This window comes from Rhinoraja longicauda, chromosome 24 (genome assembly GCF_053455715.1).
Source record: "Rhinoraja longicauda isolate Sanriku21f chromosome 24, sRhiLon1.1, whole genome shotgun sequence".
Taxonomy (NCBI): Eukaryota; Metazoa; Chordata; class Chondrichthyes; order Rajiformes; family Arhynchobatidae; genus Rhinoraja; species Rhinoraja longicauda.
Genome location: NC_135976.1, coordinates 34282325 through 34298942, shown reverse-complemented (window position 1 = coordinate 34298942; position 16618 = coordinate 34282325). Strand labels below are relative to the sequence as shown.

General features: G+C 52.3%; 1 protein-coding gene across 1 annotated transcript in view; it reads left to right on the top strand.

The window, feature by feature from the left end:
* The window catches only part of LOC144605242 (plasma membrane calcium-transporting ATPase 1-like), an 87057-nt gene that overhangs the window by 63576 nt on the left and 6863 nt on the right, over nt 1–16618 (top strand). The window contains 8 exon segments of the mRNA XM_078420338.1: nt 1988–2075; nt 6054–6160; nt 9016–9207; nt 10511–10567; nt 10569–10725; nt 12908–13119; nt 14210–14312; nt 15634–15821. Coding sequence (XP_078276464.1) covers nt 1988–2075; nt 6054–6160; nt 9016–9207; nt 10511–10567; nt 10569–10725; nt 12908–13119; nt 14210–14312; nt 15634–15821 — 1104 coding nt within the window.

The window sequence follows — 16618 nt, the reverse complement described above, 5'->3', positions numbered from 1 at the left end:
GACACAGGGTGCAGGGTAACGACACAGGGTGCAGGGTAACGACACAGGGTGCAGGGTAACGACACAGGGTGCAGGGTAACGACACAGGGTGCAGAGTAACCTGACACAGGGTGCAGGGTAACCTGAGGCAGGGTGCAGGATAATGTGACACAGGGTGCAGGGTAACCTGAGGCAGGGTGCAGGGTGACCTGACACAGGGTGAAGGATAACCTGACACAGGGTGCAGGGTAACGACACAGGTGACCTGGCAAGGTGACCTGACACAGGGTGCAGGGTAATGACACAGGGTGCAGGATGACCTGATGCAGGGTGCAGGGTAACCTGACACAGGGTGCAGGGTAATGACACAGGGTGCAGGGTAACCTGACACAGGGTGCAGGGTAATGACACAGGGTGCAGGGTGACGACACAGGGTGCAGGGTAACGACACAGGGTGCAGGGTGACCTGACACAGGGTGCAGGGTAACGACACAGGGTGCAGGGTAACGACACAGGGTGCAGGGTGACCTGACACAGGGTGCAGGGTAACGACACAGGGTGCAGGGTAACGACACAGGGTGCAGCACAACCTGACACAGGGTGCAGCTTAATGACACAGGGTGCAGGGTAACGACACAGGGTGCAGGGTGACCTGACACAGGGTGCAGGGTGACCTGACACAGGGTGCAGGGTAACGACACAGGGTGCAGGGTGACCTGATGCAGGGTGCAGGGTAACCTGACACAGGGTGCAGGATAACCTGACACAGGGTGCAGGGTAACGACTCAGGGTGCAGGGTGACCTGATGCAGGGTGCAGGGTAACGAAGTTTAGAAGGATGAGCAGTGCGGGGGGGGGGGAACCTTTTGGAAACGTACAGGATACTGAAAGGCTTTGGATAGAGTAGATGTGGAGAAGGATGTTAGATAGAGCTCTAGGGGCTAGTGGAATCAAGGGATATGGGGAGAAGGCAGGCACGGGTTACTGATTGTGGACGATCAGCCATGATCACAATGAATGGCGGTGCTGGCTCGAAGGGCCGAATGGCCTCCTCCTGCACCTATTTTCTATGATGTTTCCACCAGTGGGAGAGTCCAGGACCAGAGGGCGTAGTCTCAGAATTAAAGGACGTTCTCTTAGGAAGGAGATGAGGAGAAATGTCTTTAGTCAGAGGGTGGTGAACCTGTGGAATTTTTTGCCACAGAAGGCAAGTCAGTGGATATTTCTAAGGCAGATAGATAAATTCTTGATTAGTGCGGGTGTCAGGGGTTATGGGGAGAAGGCAGGAGAATGGGGTTAGGAGGGAGAGGTAGATCAGCCGTGATTGAATGGTGGAGTAGACTCGATGGGCCGAATGGCCTAATTCTGCTCCTATCACGTATGACCTTATAATATAACAGAGGTCTGCCCTGGTATGCACACATCCCTCATAGAACATCGCTCAGGAACAGGCCCAATGTCTAATATTATTCATAAGTTCATGTTCATAAGTTATAGGAGCTGAGTTAGTCCGTAGATTTTGATTGCTAAATTCGAACAGTTATCTGAGTTGATCTCCAGTCCTGAGTAGACACAGAAAGCTGGAGTAACTCAGCGGGTCGGGCAGCATCTCTGGAGAGAAGGAACGGGCGATGTTTCGGGTCGAGACCCTTCCTCACACTGAATAGTTCAGTTTCTCCATGTCAAACAATCATAGAACTATCTGTAGGAAGGAACTGCAGGCGCTGGTTTACACCAGAGATAGACACAAAATGCTGGAGTAACTCAGCGGGACAGGCAGCATCTCTGGAGAGAAGGAATGGGTGATGTTTCGGGTCAGCCCGCCCCCCCCTGACATCAGTCTGACGAAGGGTCTCGACCCGAAACGTCACCCATTCCTTCTCTCCCGAGAAGCAGCCTGACCCGCTGAGTTACTCCAGCATTTTGTGAATAAAAACCTTCGATTTGTACCAGCATCTGCAGTTGTCTTCTTATACTACAATATGAATCTCACTCTGTTCTCTCTGCAGGTGGAGCAGGAACGTCTGGACAAAGTCTGGCCGAACCTCCGTGTCCTGGCACGGTCGTCCCCGACTGATAAACACACGCTGGTCAAAGGTACAGGTCACAGATGGAGTGATACAGTGCGGAAACGGGCCCTTCAGCCTAACTTGCCCACGCCGGCCAACAATGCCCCATCTACGCGCTTGGCCCATATCCCTCCAAACCCGTCCTATCCATGTACCTGTCTAAATGTCTCCTAAACATTGCGATAGTCCCAGCCTCGACTACCTCCTCTGGCAGCTCGTTCCACACACCCACCACCCCTTTGTGTAAAAACGTTACCCCTCAGGTTCCCATTAAATCTTTTCCCCCTCACCTTAAACCCATGTCCCCTGGTTCTCGATTCCCCAATTCTGGGTTAAAAGATATGCATTTTACCCGATCTATTCCTCTCATGGTTTTGTACACCTCGATAAGATCATCTACACTTCTATAAGATCAAAATATCAGATATTCTCTGTTCTTAAACGTTGGGATAGTCCCCGCCTCAACAACCTCCTCTGGCATTCCCTTTCTTTCCCCTCCCCCTTCCCAGTCTAAATGTCTCCCAAACATTGCGATAGTCCCTGCCTCAACTACCTCCTCTGGCAGCTCGTTCCACACACCCACCACCCCTTTGTGTAAAAACGTTACCCCTCAGTTTCCCATTAAATCTTCCCCCCCCACCTTAAACCTATGTCCTCAGCTTCTCGATTCCTCTACTCTGGGCAAATACAATACAATATATTTTTATTGTCATTGTATAGCGGGGATACAACGAGATTGGGAACGCGATTTCCATTCGATGCAATAAATTAATGAGCTAATGAACAGAAATTCAGACTACCCAGAGAAACAAAATTAGAAACAGTTTTAAAACAGAATAAAAGTGGGCGGCACGGTGGCGCAGCGGTAGAGTTGCTGCCTTACAGCGAATGCAGCGCCGGAGACCCGGGTTCCATCCCGACTACGGGCGCTGTCTGTACGGAGTTTGTACGTTCTCCCCGTGACCTGCGTGGGTTTTCTCCGAGATCTTCGGTTTCCTCCCACACTCCAAAGACGTGCAGGTTTGTAGGTTAATTGACTGGGTAAATGTAAAAATTGTCCCTAGTGTGTGTGTAGGATAGTGTTAATGTGCGTGGATCGCTGGGCGGCGCCGACCCGGTGGGCCGAAGGGCCTGTTTCCGCGCTGTATCTCTAAATCTAAAAACCTAAAAGTGCAAATAGGTCTGTGCCGGGACTCTGTGCGATGTGACCATCCGAAGGAGACAGTTCATGGGGGGTGGAGGGGGGGGCACTCAGCCAGACCGGTTCCGAGCAGCTATAGGCCTGGGGATGAAGCTGTTCCTGAGTCTGGAGGTGCGGGCGTAGAAGGCCTTGTAACGTCTGCCCGATGGTGGAGGTTCCAACAGGCTATGGCAGGGGTGTGAGGAGTCTTTATGAATGCTGGTGGCTTTCCCGAAGCATCGTGTGTTGGAGAGCAAAAAGTCAAGACAAGTCAAGTCAATTTTATTTGTATAGCACATTTAAAAACAACCCACGTTGACCAAAGTGCTGTACATCAGTGCAGGTACTAAGAAACGAACATACAATGAATGGCACACAAACATAAACAGCACATACATAAACAGACATAAAAGGTATGCATTTACCCGGTTTATTCCTCTCGTGGTTTTGTGCGCCTCCGTGAGATCGCGTTGACTTCTCTCAGATCAATATATCAGATATTCTAAAGAAGCATTGTTTATTGACGCCACGGTTTTGCTTCCTGCTGATCTGTAACTGGATGTGCAGTGCGAAGGTTGCCGTTTCTATTTTGGATTGTAATTCAGATTATGCCTGGCTTTGAGAGAGGTGGTGGATGAAAGATCCTCCGACTGCTCGAGTGAAACACTCACTGTTTCTGCAGGAAGGAACTGCAGACAAATCGAAGGTAGAAGCAAAACGCTGGAGCAACTCAGCGGGTCAGGCAGCATCCCTGGAGAGAAGGAACGGGTGACCTTTGTCCCGCCCCCTCCCCTGACATCGGTCTGAAGAAAGGTCTCGACCCGAAACGTCACCCATTCCTTCCCTCCAGGGAAGCTGCCTGTCCCGCTGAGTCCAAGTTTCTGACCGCCCTCTGAGTTTGAGTTGAGTTTCGTGCATGAGATTTCTGAGTTTAGTTTATTTGTCACGTGTACCATAGAAACATAAAAACATAGAAAATAGGTGCAGCAGTAGGCCATTCGGCCCTTCGAGCCTGCACCGCCATTCAATATGATCATGGCTGATCATCCAGCTCAGTAGCCTGTACCTGCCTTCTCTCCATACCCCCTGATCCCTTTAGCAAAAAGGGTCACATCTAACTCCCTCTTAAATATAGCCAATCAACTGGCCTCAACTACCTTCTGTGGCAGAGAATTCCACAGACTCACCACTCTCTGTGTGAAGAAATGTTTTCTCATCTCGGTCCTAAAAGACTTCCCCCTTATCCTTAAGCTGTGACCCCTGGTTCTGGACTCCCCCAACATCGGGAACAATCTTCCCGCATCTAGCCTCTCCAACCCCTTAAGAATTTTATATGTTTCTATAAGATCCCCCCTCAGTCTTCTAAATTCCAGCGAGTACAAGCCCAGTCTATCCAGTCTTTCCTCATATGTAAGTCCCGCCATCCCAGGGATCAATCTGGTGAACCTTCTCTGTACTCCCTCTAAGGCAAGAACGTCTTTCCTCAGGTTAGGAGACCAAAACTGCACACAATACTCCAGGTGCGGTCTCACCAAGGCCCTGTACAACTGCAGCAGAACCTCCCTGCTCCTATACTCAAATCCTCTTGCTATGAATGCCAACATACCATTCGCTTTCTTCACTGCCTGCTGCACCTGCACGCTTGCTTTCAATGACTGGTGCACCATGACACCCAGGTCACGTTGCATCTCCCCTTCTCCCAATCGGTCACCATTCAGGTAATACTCTGCTTTCCTGTTCTTGCCGCCAAAGTGGTACCGAGGTACAGTGAAAAGCTCGTGCTGCGTGCTAACCAGTCAGCGGGAAGACAACGCACGATTACAATCGAGCCGTCCACAGTGTATAGATACGGGATAAAGGGAATAATGTTGACTGCAAGGTAAAGTCCGATCAGAGATAGTCCGAGGGTCTCCAGTGAGGTAGATGGGAGGGCAGGACCGCTCTCTAGTTGGTGAGAGGACGGTTCAGTTGCCTGATAACAGCCGGGAAGAAACTGTCCCTGAATCTGGAGGTGTGCGTTTTCACACTTCTGTACCTCTTGCCCCGATGGGAGAGGGGAGAAGAGGGAGTGGCCGGGGTGAGACTGGTCCTTGATGATGCTGCTGGCCTTGCCAATCAGCGTGAGGTGTAGATGGAGTCTATGGGGGAAGGGAAGGGTTTGAGTGCGTGACATAGAGTCACACAAGCACAGAAACAGGCCCTTCGGCCCAGATTACCCATGCCAACCAAGATGCCCAATCTACACTAGTCCCACACACCTACGTGTGGCCCATATCCCTCGAAATCTTAGAAAGATGCAACATGCTGGGGCAATGCTGGTGGATAAATGTGAGGTTATCCACTTTGGTGGCAAGAACAAAAGGCAGATTATTATCTGAATGGTGTCAGATTAGGAAAAGGGGAGGTGCAACGAGATCTGGGTGTCCTTATACATCAGCCACAGAAAGTCAGCATGCAAGTACAGCAGGCAGTGAAGAAAGCTAATGGCATGTAGGCCTTCATAGCGAGAGGATTTGAGTATAGGAGCAGGGAGGCCCTACTGCAGTTGTACAGGGCCCAGGTGAGACCACACCTGGTAAACTGTGTGCAGTTTGGAAATGGTGGTGGATAACTTGGTATAAGTTTTGTATTGAATGAATGTACAGCCTCCGGGAATGTCGGGTGGAGTTTTGAAAGGAACATGTTTTTGCATATGTTTATTTGATTGTGTATTAAAAAGTAAATGAGGCAGCAATGTGTTTGAGGTCCAGAGGACACGACAACGCCTTCCCATTGAAAGGGCATCCGCCACGGAAAGTTCAACACGGGGTTGTTTTGTTGCACCAGGTATTATTGACAGCACCATCGGAGAGACGCGACAGGTGGTGGCCGTGACAGGAGACGGGACGAACGATGGGCCGGCGCTGAAGAAGGCCGACGTCGGCTTCGCCATGGTACGCTCCCCTTCCCCTCTCGCTCTGTTCCCAGCGCTCTCAGCGCCGGAGACCCCGGGTTCGATCCCGACCGCCGGTGCTGTCTGTACGGAGTTTGACAGCACAAAACAATAGGTGCAGGAGGAGGCCATTCGGCCCTTCCAGCCAGCACCGCCATTCATTGCGATCGTGGCTGATCATCCACAATCACTACCCCGTTCCTGCCTTCTCCCCATACCCCTTGATTCCGCTAGCCCTAAGAGCTGTATCTAACGTGGGCTTTCTGCAAGATATCCGGTTTCCTCCCACACTCCAAAGGCGTGCAGGTTTGTAGGTTAATTGTCTTGGTGTAAATTATCCCGTGTGTGTGTAGGAATGCACTGCCTCAGAAGGATCTGTGGAACTCTCTGCCTCAGAAGGCAGTGGAGGCCAATTCTCTGAATGCATTCAAGAGAGAGCTAGATAGAGCTCTTAAGGATAGCGGAGTCAGGGGGTATGGGGAGAAGGCAGGAACGGGGTACTGATTGAGAATGATCAGCCATGATCATATTGAATGGCGGTGCTGCCTCGAAGGGCCGAATGGCCTCCTCCTGCGCCTGTTTTTTTCTATGTTTCTAATTTAATTATAGCTCAGGCATTGTACACTCGCACACGAGGGGTTGATGAAACTTCGGGTTGTTGTGTTGAATATAAACAAAGCGCAGAGCAGCAAGTTTATTGTTTAGTGTGAGTGTGGCGTTACTGCCGACAGAGCAGGGTGGTGGCACAGCGGGTAGAGCCGCTGCCTCACGGCGCCAGGGACCCGGGTTCAATCCTGGCCTCGGCTGCTGTCTGTGTGTGGAGTTTGCATGTTTGCCCCGTGACCGACCGCGTGGGGTCTTCTCCGGGCGATCCAGTTTCCTCACACACTCGAAAGACGCGCAGGTTTGTCGGTTAATTGGGTTCGATAAAATTGCCCCTGTTGTGTAGGGGCAGTCCCGTTGAGTTTATCGTGCACCGAGGTGCAGGTGAAAAGCTTTTGTTGTGTGCTAATCAGTCAGCGGAAATGCAACACAATCGATCCATTTACAGCGTACAGATATAGGGTAAAGGGAATAACGTTCAGTGCGAGGTAAAGCCAGCAAAGTCCGATCAAGGATAGTCCGAGGGTCTCCAATGAGGTAGATGGGAGGTCAGGACCGCTCTCTAGTTGGCGAGAGGACGGTTCAGTTGTCTGATAACAGCCGGGAAGAAAATGTCCCTGAATCTGGAGGTGTGCGTTTTCACACTTCTGTACCTCTTGCCCGATGGGAGAGGGGAGAAGAGGGAGTGGCCGGGGGTGAGACTGGTCCTTGATGATGCTGCTGGCCTTGCCGAGGCAGCGTGAGGTGTAGATGGAGTCAGTGGAAGGGAGGTTGGTTTGTGTGATGGAGTGGATGGGAAAGTGGGATGACGTAGAACTAGTGTGAATGGGCGATCGCTGGTCGGCACGGACTCGGTGGGCCGAAGGGCCTGTTTCCAAGCTGTATCTCTAAAAGTAAATAGACAATAGGTGCAGGAGGAGGCCATTCGGCCCTTCGAGCCAGCACCACCATTCAATATGATCATGGCTATATAAGAAAATAACCAGATGCTGGTAGATGCATCTGAAGAAGGGTCTCGACCCGAAACGTCACCCATTCCTTCTCTCCTGAGATGCTGCCTGACCCGCTGAGTTACTCCAGCATTTTGTGAATAAATGTGATCATGGCTGATCATTCTCAATCAGTACCCCGTTCCTGCCTTCTCCCCATACCCCCTGACTCCGCTATCCTTAAGAGCTCTATCCAGCTCTCTCTTGAATGCATTCAGAGAATTGGCCTCCACTGCCCTCTGAGGCAGAGAATTCCACAGATTCACAACTCTCTGACTGAAAGAAGTAAAGTCTATCGTGTCTCCTCTCCCCCTCTGATGCTCCAGAGAAACCAGTCCAAGTGTGTCCAACCTGCCCATGTAGTTACACCCCTCCAATCCTGGCAGCATCCAGGTAAACCTCTCCCTCATCCTCTCTGTAGCCTCCATACCTGTCCTGTGATGGGTCTAGACTATCATGGAGAAAACCAAAGGCAACTTCCAGCCAGTTGTCAACTAGTTGGATCCTACTACTTTTATACGTTCCGACACGAATAAAATTATAGTATAAAAGTAACTCAGTGGGTCAGGCAGCATCTCTGGACAGAAGAAATAGGCGACGATGAGGGGGGGAGAGAGAGAGAGGGGGCAGAGAGAAAGGGGGGAGAGAGAGAGAGGGGAGAGACAGGGGAGAGAGAGAGGGGAGAGAGAGGGGGCGAGAGAGAGAGAGAGAGAGAGAGGATGGAGAGAGGGAGAGAGAGGGGTGGGAGAGGGGAGAGGAGAGAGGATGGAGAGAGGGAGAGAGAGAGGGGTGGAGAGGGGAGAGGGAGAGAGAGAGAGGGGGTGGAGAGAGGGGGGAGAGAGAGAGAGGGGAGAGAGAGAGGATGGAGAGAGAGAGAGAGGGGGAGAGAGAAGGGGGGGAGAGAGAGAGGGGGGAGAGAGGGAAGAGAGAGAGGGAGGGGGGAGAGAGAGAGGATGAAGAGAGGGAGAGAGAGATGGGAGAGAGAGATGGGGGAGAGAGATGGGGGAGAGAGAGAGGGAGGAGAGAGAGAGGGAGAGGGGGGAGAGAGAGAGGGGTGAGAGAGAGAGAGAGGGAGGGGGGAGAGAGAGGATGGAGAGAGAGAGGGAGGGGGGAGAGAGAGAGAGAGGATGAAGAGGGAGAGAGAGGAGAGAGAGAGAGAGAGGATGGAGAGAGAGGGAGGAGAGGGAGAGGGAGAGGGGGGAGAGAGAGAGGGGGGAGAGAGAGAGGGGAGTGTGTGACGCGCGTTGTGTTTGTGCTCCTACAGGGGATCGCGGGGACAGACGTAGCCAAGGAGGCCTCGGACATCATCCTGACGGACGATAACTTCACCAGCATCGTGAAGGCGGTGATGTGGGGCCGTAACGTGTACGACAGCATCTCCAAGTTCCTGCAGTTCCAACTGACAGTCAACGTAGTGGCCGTGACCGTGGCCTTCACCGGCGCCTGCATCACACAGGTACGCCCACTAGGGGGGGGCCGTGGGGGGGGCGCGCAATCAACCGCAGGCGCCGGGCTACGTAGAAAAAGTGCCGGAGCACCACGGTGGCACCGTCTGCACGGAGTTTGTACGTTCCCCCCGTGACTTGCGTGGGTTTTTCTCCGGGCGCTCCGGTTTCCTCCCACACTCCAAAGACGTGCAGGTTTGTAGGTTAATTGGCTTGGTGTAAATGTAAACATTGTCCCTAGTGTGTGTAGGATAGTGTTAGTGTGCGGGGATCGCTGGGCGGCGCGGTTACATCGTGATTTAAGTGTCTTATTTTTTAGATTTAGAGATACAATAGACAATAGGTGCAGGAGGAGGCCATTCGCCTTCGAGCCTGTACGCACCGCCATTCAATGTGATCATGGCTGATCATTCTCAATCAGTACCCCCGTTCCTGCCTTCTCCCCCATACCCCCTGACTCCGCTATCCTTAAGAGCTCTATCTAGCTCTCTCTTGAATACATTCAGAGAATTGGCCTCCCACTGCCTTCTGAGGCAGAGAATCCCACAGATTCACAACTCTCTGACTGAAAAAGGTTTTCCTCGTCTCAGTTCTAAATGGCCTACCCCCTTATTCGGAAATATACTATTAAATATTAAAAATACAGCGCGGAAACAGGCCTTTCGGCCCACCGAGTCCACACCCGCGCCGCCCAACGATCCCCACACACTAACACTATCCTACACACACTAGGGACAATTGTTTTTTACATTTGCCCAGCCAATTAACCTACAAACCTGCACATCTTTGGAGTGTGGGAGGAAACTGAAGCACCCGGAGAAAACCCACGTAGGTCACGGGGAGAACGTACAAACTCCGTACAGACGGCGCCCGTAGTCGGGATCGAACCCGGGTCTCAGGCGCTGCATTCGCTGTAAGGCGGCAACTCTACCGCTGCGCCACCGTGCCGCCCCTTTTAGATGCGGTTTTGGTGCCGATTAACGTTATAGTACGGGACGGCAACGCCGGCGCAGCGGTAGAGTTGCCGCCTCACAGCGCCGGAGACCCGGGTTCCATCCCGACTGCGGGCACCGTCCGTACGGAGTTTGTACCTTCTCCCCGTGACCTGCGAGGGTTTTCTCCGAGATCTTCGGTTTCCTCCCACACTCTAAAGACGTGCGGGTTTGTGGGTAGACCGGCTTGGCGTGGGTGTGGAATTGCCCTAGCGTGCGTAGGGTAGTGTTAGTGCGCGGGGTCGGTGGGTCGGTGGGGGGGAAGGGCCTGTTTTCGTGCTGTATTCTCTAAACTAAACTACCGATTTGCTTTCTGCACCAGGATTCTCCTCTGAAGGCGGTCCAGATGTTGTGGGTGAATCTGATCATGGACACCCTTTGCTTCCTTGGCCTTGGCGACAGAACCCCCGACTGAGTCCCTCCTGCTACGCAAGCCATACGGCAGGAACAAGCCCCTCATCTCCCGTACCATGATGAAGAACATCCTCGGCCATGGCGTCTACCAGCTCACCATTATCTTCACCCTCCTCTTTGCCGGTCAGTCTCGTTGTCACGTTCTAGCTTCGTCATCGGGATCTGCTTCATTCTATTTAATCGTAGACAATAGACAACAGACAATAGGTGCAGGAGGAGGCCATTCGGCCTTCGAGCCTGTACACACCGCCATTCAATGTGATCATGGCTGATCATTCTCAATCAGTACCCTGTTCCTGCCTTCTCCCCATACCCCCTGACTCCTCTATCCTTAAGAGCTCTATCTAGCTCTCTCTTGAATGCATTCAGAGAATTGGCCTCCACTGCCTTCTGAGGCAAGAGAATTCCACAGATTCACAACTCTCTGACTGAAAAAGGTTTTTCCTCATCTCCGTTCTAAATGGCCTCCCCCCTTCATCTTCATAGAAACATAGAAAATAGGTTGCAGGAGGAGGCCACTCGGCCCTTCGAGCCAGCACCGCCATTCATTGTGATCATGGCTGATCATCCACAATCAGTAACCCGTGCCTGCGTTTGGCCCATAACCCTCCAAACCTGACCTATCCATGGACCTTTCTAACCGTTCCTTAAACGTTGAGACTGTAGTTTAGTTTAGTCTGGAGATGCAACGTGGAAACAGTCTCTTTGTCCCAGCGAGTCTCACCACCACACGAGTTTCTATCCTACACACACTCGGGATCATTCCCAGAGGCCAACTAACCCACGAACCTGCACGTCCTTTGGGATGTGGGAGGAAACCGGAGCACCCGGTTTTAGTTCGGTGGTGGACCTGTACCATGTGCTGACTGGACTCTTCATAATGAACAGGACATACATAGAATGATACGGCGTGGAAACAGGCCATTCGGCCCAACGTGCCCACACCAGCCAACGTCCAAGCGACACTAGTCTCACACGCCTGCATACCCCTCCAAACCTGCCCTATCTATGTCCCTGTCTAACTGTCTCTTAAATGTTGTGGTAGTCCCAGCCTCAACTACCTCCTCCGGCAACTCGTTCCACACACCCACCACCCTTGTGTGAAAAACGTTGCCCCTCGGGTTCCTATTAAATCTTTCCCCCCTTCACCGTAAACCCATGTCCTCTGGTCCTCGATTCCCCTACTCTGGGCAAGAGATTCTGTGCGTCTACCCGATCTATTCCTCTCATGAATTTGGTAGAATTAAATGCAAGAAGAAATGTTGGATTCCACTTGCAGGGTCTTTCCAACTGCAGTTCTGAGAAAATTAGTTTAGTTTCGTTTAGAGATACAGCGTGGAAACAGGCCCTTCGGCCCACCGAGTCTGCACCGACCAGCGATCCCCCGCACACCTAACACTATCCTACACACACTGGGGACAATTTGCATTTATACCAAGCCAATTAACCTACAAACCCGCACGTCTTTGGAGTGTGGGAGGAAACCGGAGATGTCGGAGAAAACCCACGCAGGTCACGGGGAGAACGTACAAACTCCGTACAGACGGTGCCCGTAGTCGGGATGGTACCCGGGTCTCCGGCGCTGTGAGGCAGCAACTCTACCACCGCCCGGTATAAGGTCATAAGTGATAGGAGCAGAATTAGGCCATTCGGCCCGTCAAGTCTATTCCGCCATTCTATCGTGGCTGATCTATCTCTCCATCCTAACCCCATTCTCCTGCCTTCTCCCCGTAACGTATGTGAGACACACGAGGAACTGCAGATGCTGGTTTATAACAAAGAAAGACACAAAGTGCTGGAGTAACTCAGCGGGTCAGGCGACATCTCTGGACAAATCCCTCCGTCTACGCGATCCATTCCTCTCGTGATTTTGTGCACGAATATCGGTTGGAACTGGTTGGCGGGGCGATCTCGGGGATTAGACGTGCGGCACGGTGGCGCAGCGGTAGAGTTGCTGCCTTACAGCGAATGCAGCGCCGGAGACCCGGGTTCGATCCCGACTACGGGCGCCGTCTGTACGGAGTTTGTACGTTCTCCCCGTGACCTGCGTGGGTTTTCTCTGAGATCTTCGGTTTCCTCCCACACTCCAAAGACGTACAGGATTGTAGGTTAATTGGCTCGGTATAAATGTAAAAACTGTCCCTAGTGTGTGTAGGATAGTGTTAATGTGCGGGGATCGCTGGTCGGCGCGGACCCGGTGGGCCGAAGGGCCTGTTTCCGCGCTGTATCTCTGAACTAAACTAAACTATACACCCCAGCAGGGCGATGGAGGCGGAGGTTAACGCGGCCTTTGTTTTCTGGGCAGGTGAGAAGTTTTTTGACATTGACAGTGGGAGGAACACCCCACTCCATTCACCGCCCACGGAACATTACACCATCGTCTTCAACACCTTCGTCATGATGCAGCTCTTCAACGAGATCAACGCCCGCAAAATCCACGGGGAGCGCAACGTGTTTGAGGCCATCTTCCGAAACCCCATCTTCTGCAGCATCGTGGTTGGAACCTTCCTCATCCAGGTACCGTGTTGGCTTCAGGGTGTGCAGGCAGGAACCGCAGGTGTGCAGGCAGATACGCCAGGTGTGCAGGCAGGACCGGCAGGTGTGCAGGTAGATACGCCAGGTGTGCAGGCAGGACCGGCAGGTGTGCAGGCAGGAATGGTAGGTGTGCAGGGAGATACTGCAGGTGTGTAGGGAGATACTGCAGGTGTGCAGGCAGGACCCGCCAGGTGTGCAGGTAGATACGCCAGGTGTGCAGGCAGGACCGGCAGGTGTGCAGGGAGGAAATGCAGGTGTGCAGAGAGATACTGCAGGTGTGTAGGGGAGGAACGGCAGGTGTGCACGGAGGACGGCAGGTGTGCAGGGAGGAATGCAGGTGTGTAGGGGAGGAACGGCAGGTGTGTAGGGGGAGGAACGGAGGAACTGTAGGTGCTGGTTTACACCGAAAAGATAGGCACCAAATGCTGGAGTAATGGAGGCACGTTGGGCTTTGATCATAAGGTCATTCGTGATAGGAGTAGAATTAGGCCATTCGGCCCATCCAGTCTACTCCACCATTCAATCATGGCTGATCTATCTCTCCCTCCAAACCCCATTCTCCTGCCTACTCCCCATAACCCCTGACACCTGCACTAATCAAGAAGCAACACTACAGGCTGGTGTTTAGTTTAACACCGAAGATAGGCACAAAGTGCTGGAGTAACTCAGCGGGACGGGCAGCATCTATGGAGAGAAGGAATGGGTGACGTTTTGGGGCTGAAGAGGGGTCTCGACCCGAAACGTCGCCCATTCCTTCTCTCCAGAGATGCTGCCTGACCCGCTGAGTTACTCCAGCACTTTGTGTGTCAGTCTGCGGGCAATTATTATGGATATTTGAATGAATGAATGAATGAATGAGTGAATGCAGTTGGACAGGTACATGGACAGGACAGGTTTGGAGGGATGTGGACCAAGCGAAGGCAGGTGGGACTAGTGTAGCTGGGACATGCTGGTCAGCATGGGCAAGCTGGGCCGAAGGGCCTGTTTCCACACTGCATCACTCTATCTCTCTGTGACTGAGACACGCATCCATCAAGCGGGTGTCTAATGTTTGACTTTGCCGTTGCTACAGATCGTGATTGTGGAGCTCGGTGGGAAGCCCTTCAGCTGCTCAGGACTAACTCTGCACCAGTGGCTGTGGTGCGTCTTCATCGGAGTCGGGGAACTCTTGTGGGACAGGTTCGTTCAACAGTTTATATTATGCAGTGTTGCCACCTGGTGCAACGTTACAGTGTTGCACCTGGTACAATGATGCACTGTTACAGTGTTGCACCTGGTACAATGTTGCACCTGTTACAGTGTTGCACTGGTACAATGTTGCACTGGTACAACGTTGCACTGGTACAATGTTGCACCTGTTACAATGTTGCACTGGTACAATGTTGCACCTTTTACAATGTTGCACTGGTACAATGTTGCACCTGGTACAATGTTGCACTGGTACAATGTTGCGCCTGTTACAATGTTGCACTGATACAATGTTGCACTGGTACAATGTTGCACTGGTACAATGTTGCACCTGGTACACTGTTTGCAATGTTGCATCTGGTACAGTGTTGCCACCTGTTACAATGTTGCACCTGGTACAATGTTGCACTGGTACAATGTTGCACTGGTACAATGTTGCACTGGTACAATGTTGCACCTGGTACAATGTTGCACTGTTACAATGTTGCACTGGTACACTGTTGCAATGTTGCATCTGGTACAGTGTTGCCACCTGTTACAATGTTGCACCTGGTACAATGTTGCACTGGTACAATGTTGCACTGGTACAATGTTGCACCTGTTACAATGTTGCACCTGCTACAGTGTTGCACCTGTTACAGTGTTGCACTGGTGCAGTGTTGCACTGGTACAGTGTTTGACTGGTGCAGTGTTGCAATGTTGCACTGGTACAGCGTTGCACCTGGTACAGCGTTGCACTGGTACAATGTTGCACCTGGTACAATGTTGCACCTGGTACAATGTTGCACCTGGTACAATGTATGCAATGTTGCACCTGGTACAATGTTGCACCTGGTACAATGTTGCACTGTCACAATGTTGCACCTGGTACAATGTTGCACTGGTGCAGTGTTGCACTGGTGGAGTGTTTGCACTGGTACAGTGTTGCACCTGGTGCTGTGTTGCACTGGTACAGTGTTGCACTGGTACAGTGTTGCAATGTTGCACTGGTACAGTGTTGCACTGGTACAATGTTGCACCTGGTACAATGTTGCACTGTCACAATGTTGCACCTGGTACAATGTTACAATGTTGCACTGGTGCAGTGTTGCACTGGTGGAGTGTTGCACTGGTACAGTGTTGCACCTGGTGCAGTGTTGCACTGGTACAGTGTTGCACTGGTACAGTGTTGCAATGTTGCACTGGTACAGTGTTGCACTGGTACAGTGTTGCACTGGTGCAATGTCTCTGCTTTGTGTGCTACCTGTGTGGGCCTGTTTCCGCGCTGCAACCTGCAATCTGCATTGACTGTTCTCCTGCCTCCACTCCGGCAGCTGATCGCCTCAGTCCCGACCAGCCGGCTGAAGTTCCTGAAGGAGGCCGGTCACGGGACGACCAAGGACAATATTCCCGAGGGGGAGCTGATGGAGGACAACGACGAGATTGACCACGCAGAGATGGAGCTGCGAAGGGGACAGATCCTCTGGTTCAGAGGTCTGAATAGGATCCAGACTCAGGTATGCTGACGGCTCGATCCTACGCCCCCCCTGACTGGAAGCTCCGATGGAAGCAGACCACTTCCCCCCCCACCCGAAGGCTGCCAGCTCCCCCCTCCCACCCCTCTTTGCCAATGTCGTTCACATCAACTGATGTCTTGTTTTGTTTTAAATAAGTCAGTATTGATAGAAAAGGTCCCGTCTCCAGGTAATGTCCACACGCTCCTGCCTCCAGATACACAATTTGTTGTCTGCCTGGTCAAAGATGGCCTCTCTCCAGGGACTCCTGTCTCTCTGTCTGTTCCCTTCTCTTCACACGGCTATTGCATCTTGTCCATATTGCCTTTACCCTTTGCTGTGTTTGTTCTTGTTGTGGGGGTGCTTGATACAACTTTGTCCCTGTTTGAGTTTTCAATCTTTTGCTTTCTATCCCTTTTCCATTTTGCCCGCACTCTCTTCCTCCCTTCTCCCCTTTTCACATTCACTGCTTTGTTGTTGTCTTTTATCCACTCTCTGTCTCGCTCCTGTCCCCTCCCCCCCCCCCCCCCCCTCGTCCTCACCTCTTCCTTCCCTCTCTTGTCTCTCTGTCTGGCTCCTGTCTCCCCCCCCCCCCCCTCGTCCTCACCTCTTCCTTCCCTCTCTGTCTCTCTGTCTGGCTCCTGTCTCCCCCCCCCCCCCTCGTCCTCACCTCTTCCTTCCCTCTCTGTCTCGCTCCTGTCTCCCCCCCCCCCCCCTCGTCCTCACCTCTTCCTTCCCTCTCTTGTCTCTCTGTCTGGCTCCTGTCTCCCCCCCCCCCCCCCCCCTCGTCCTCACCTCTT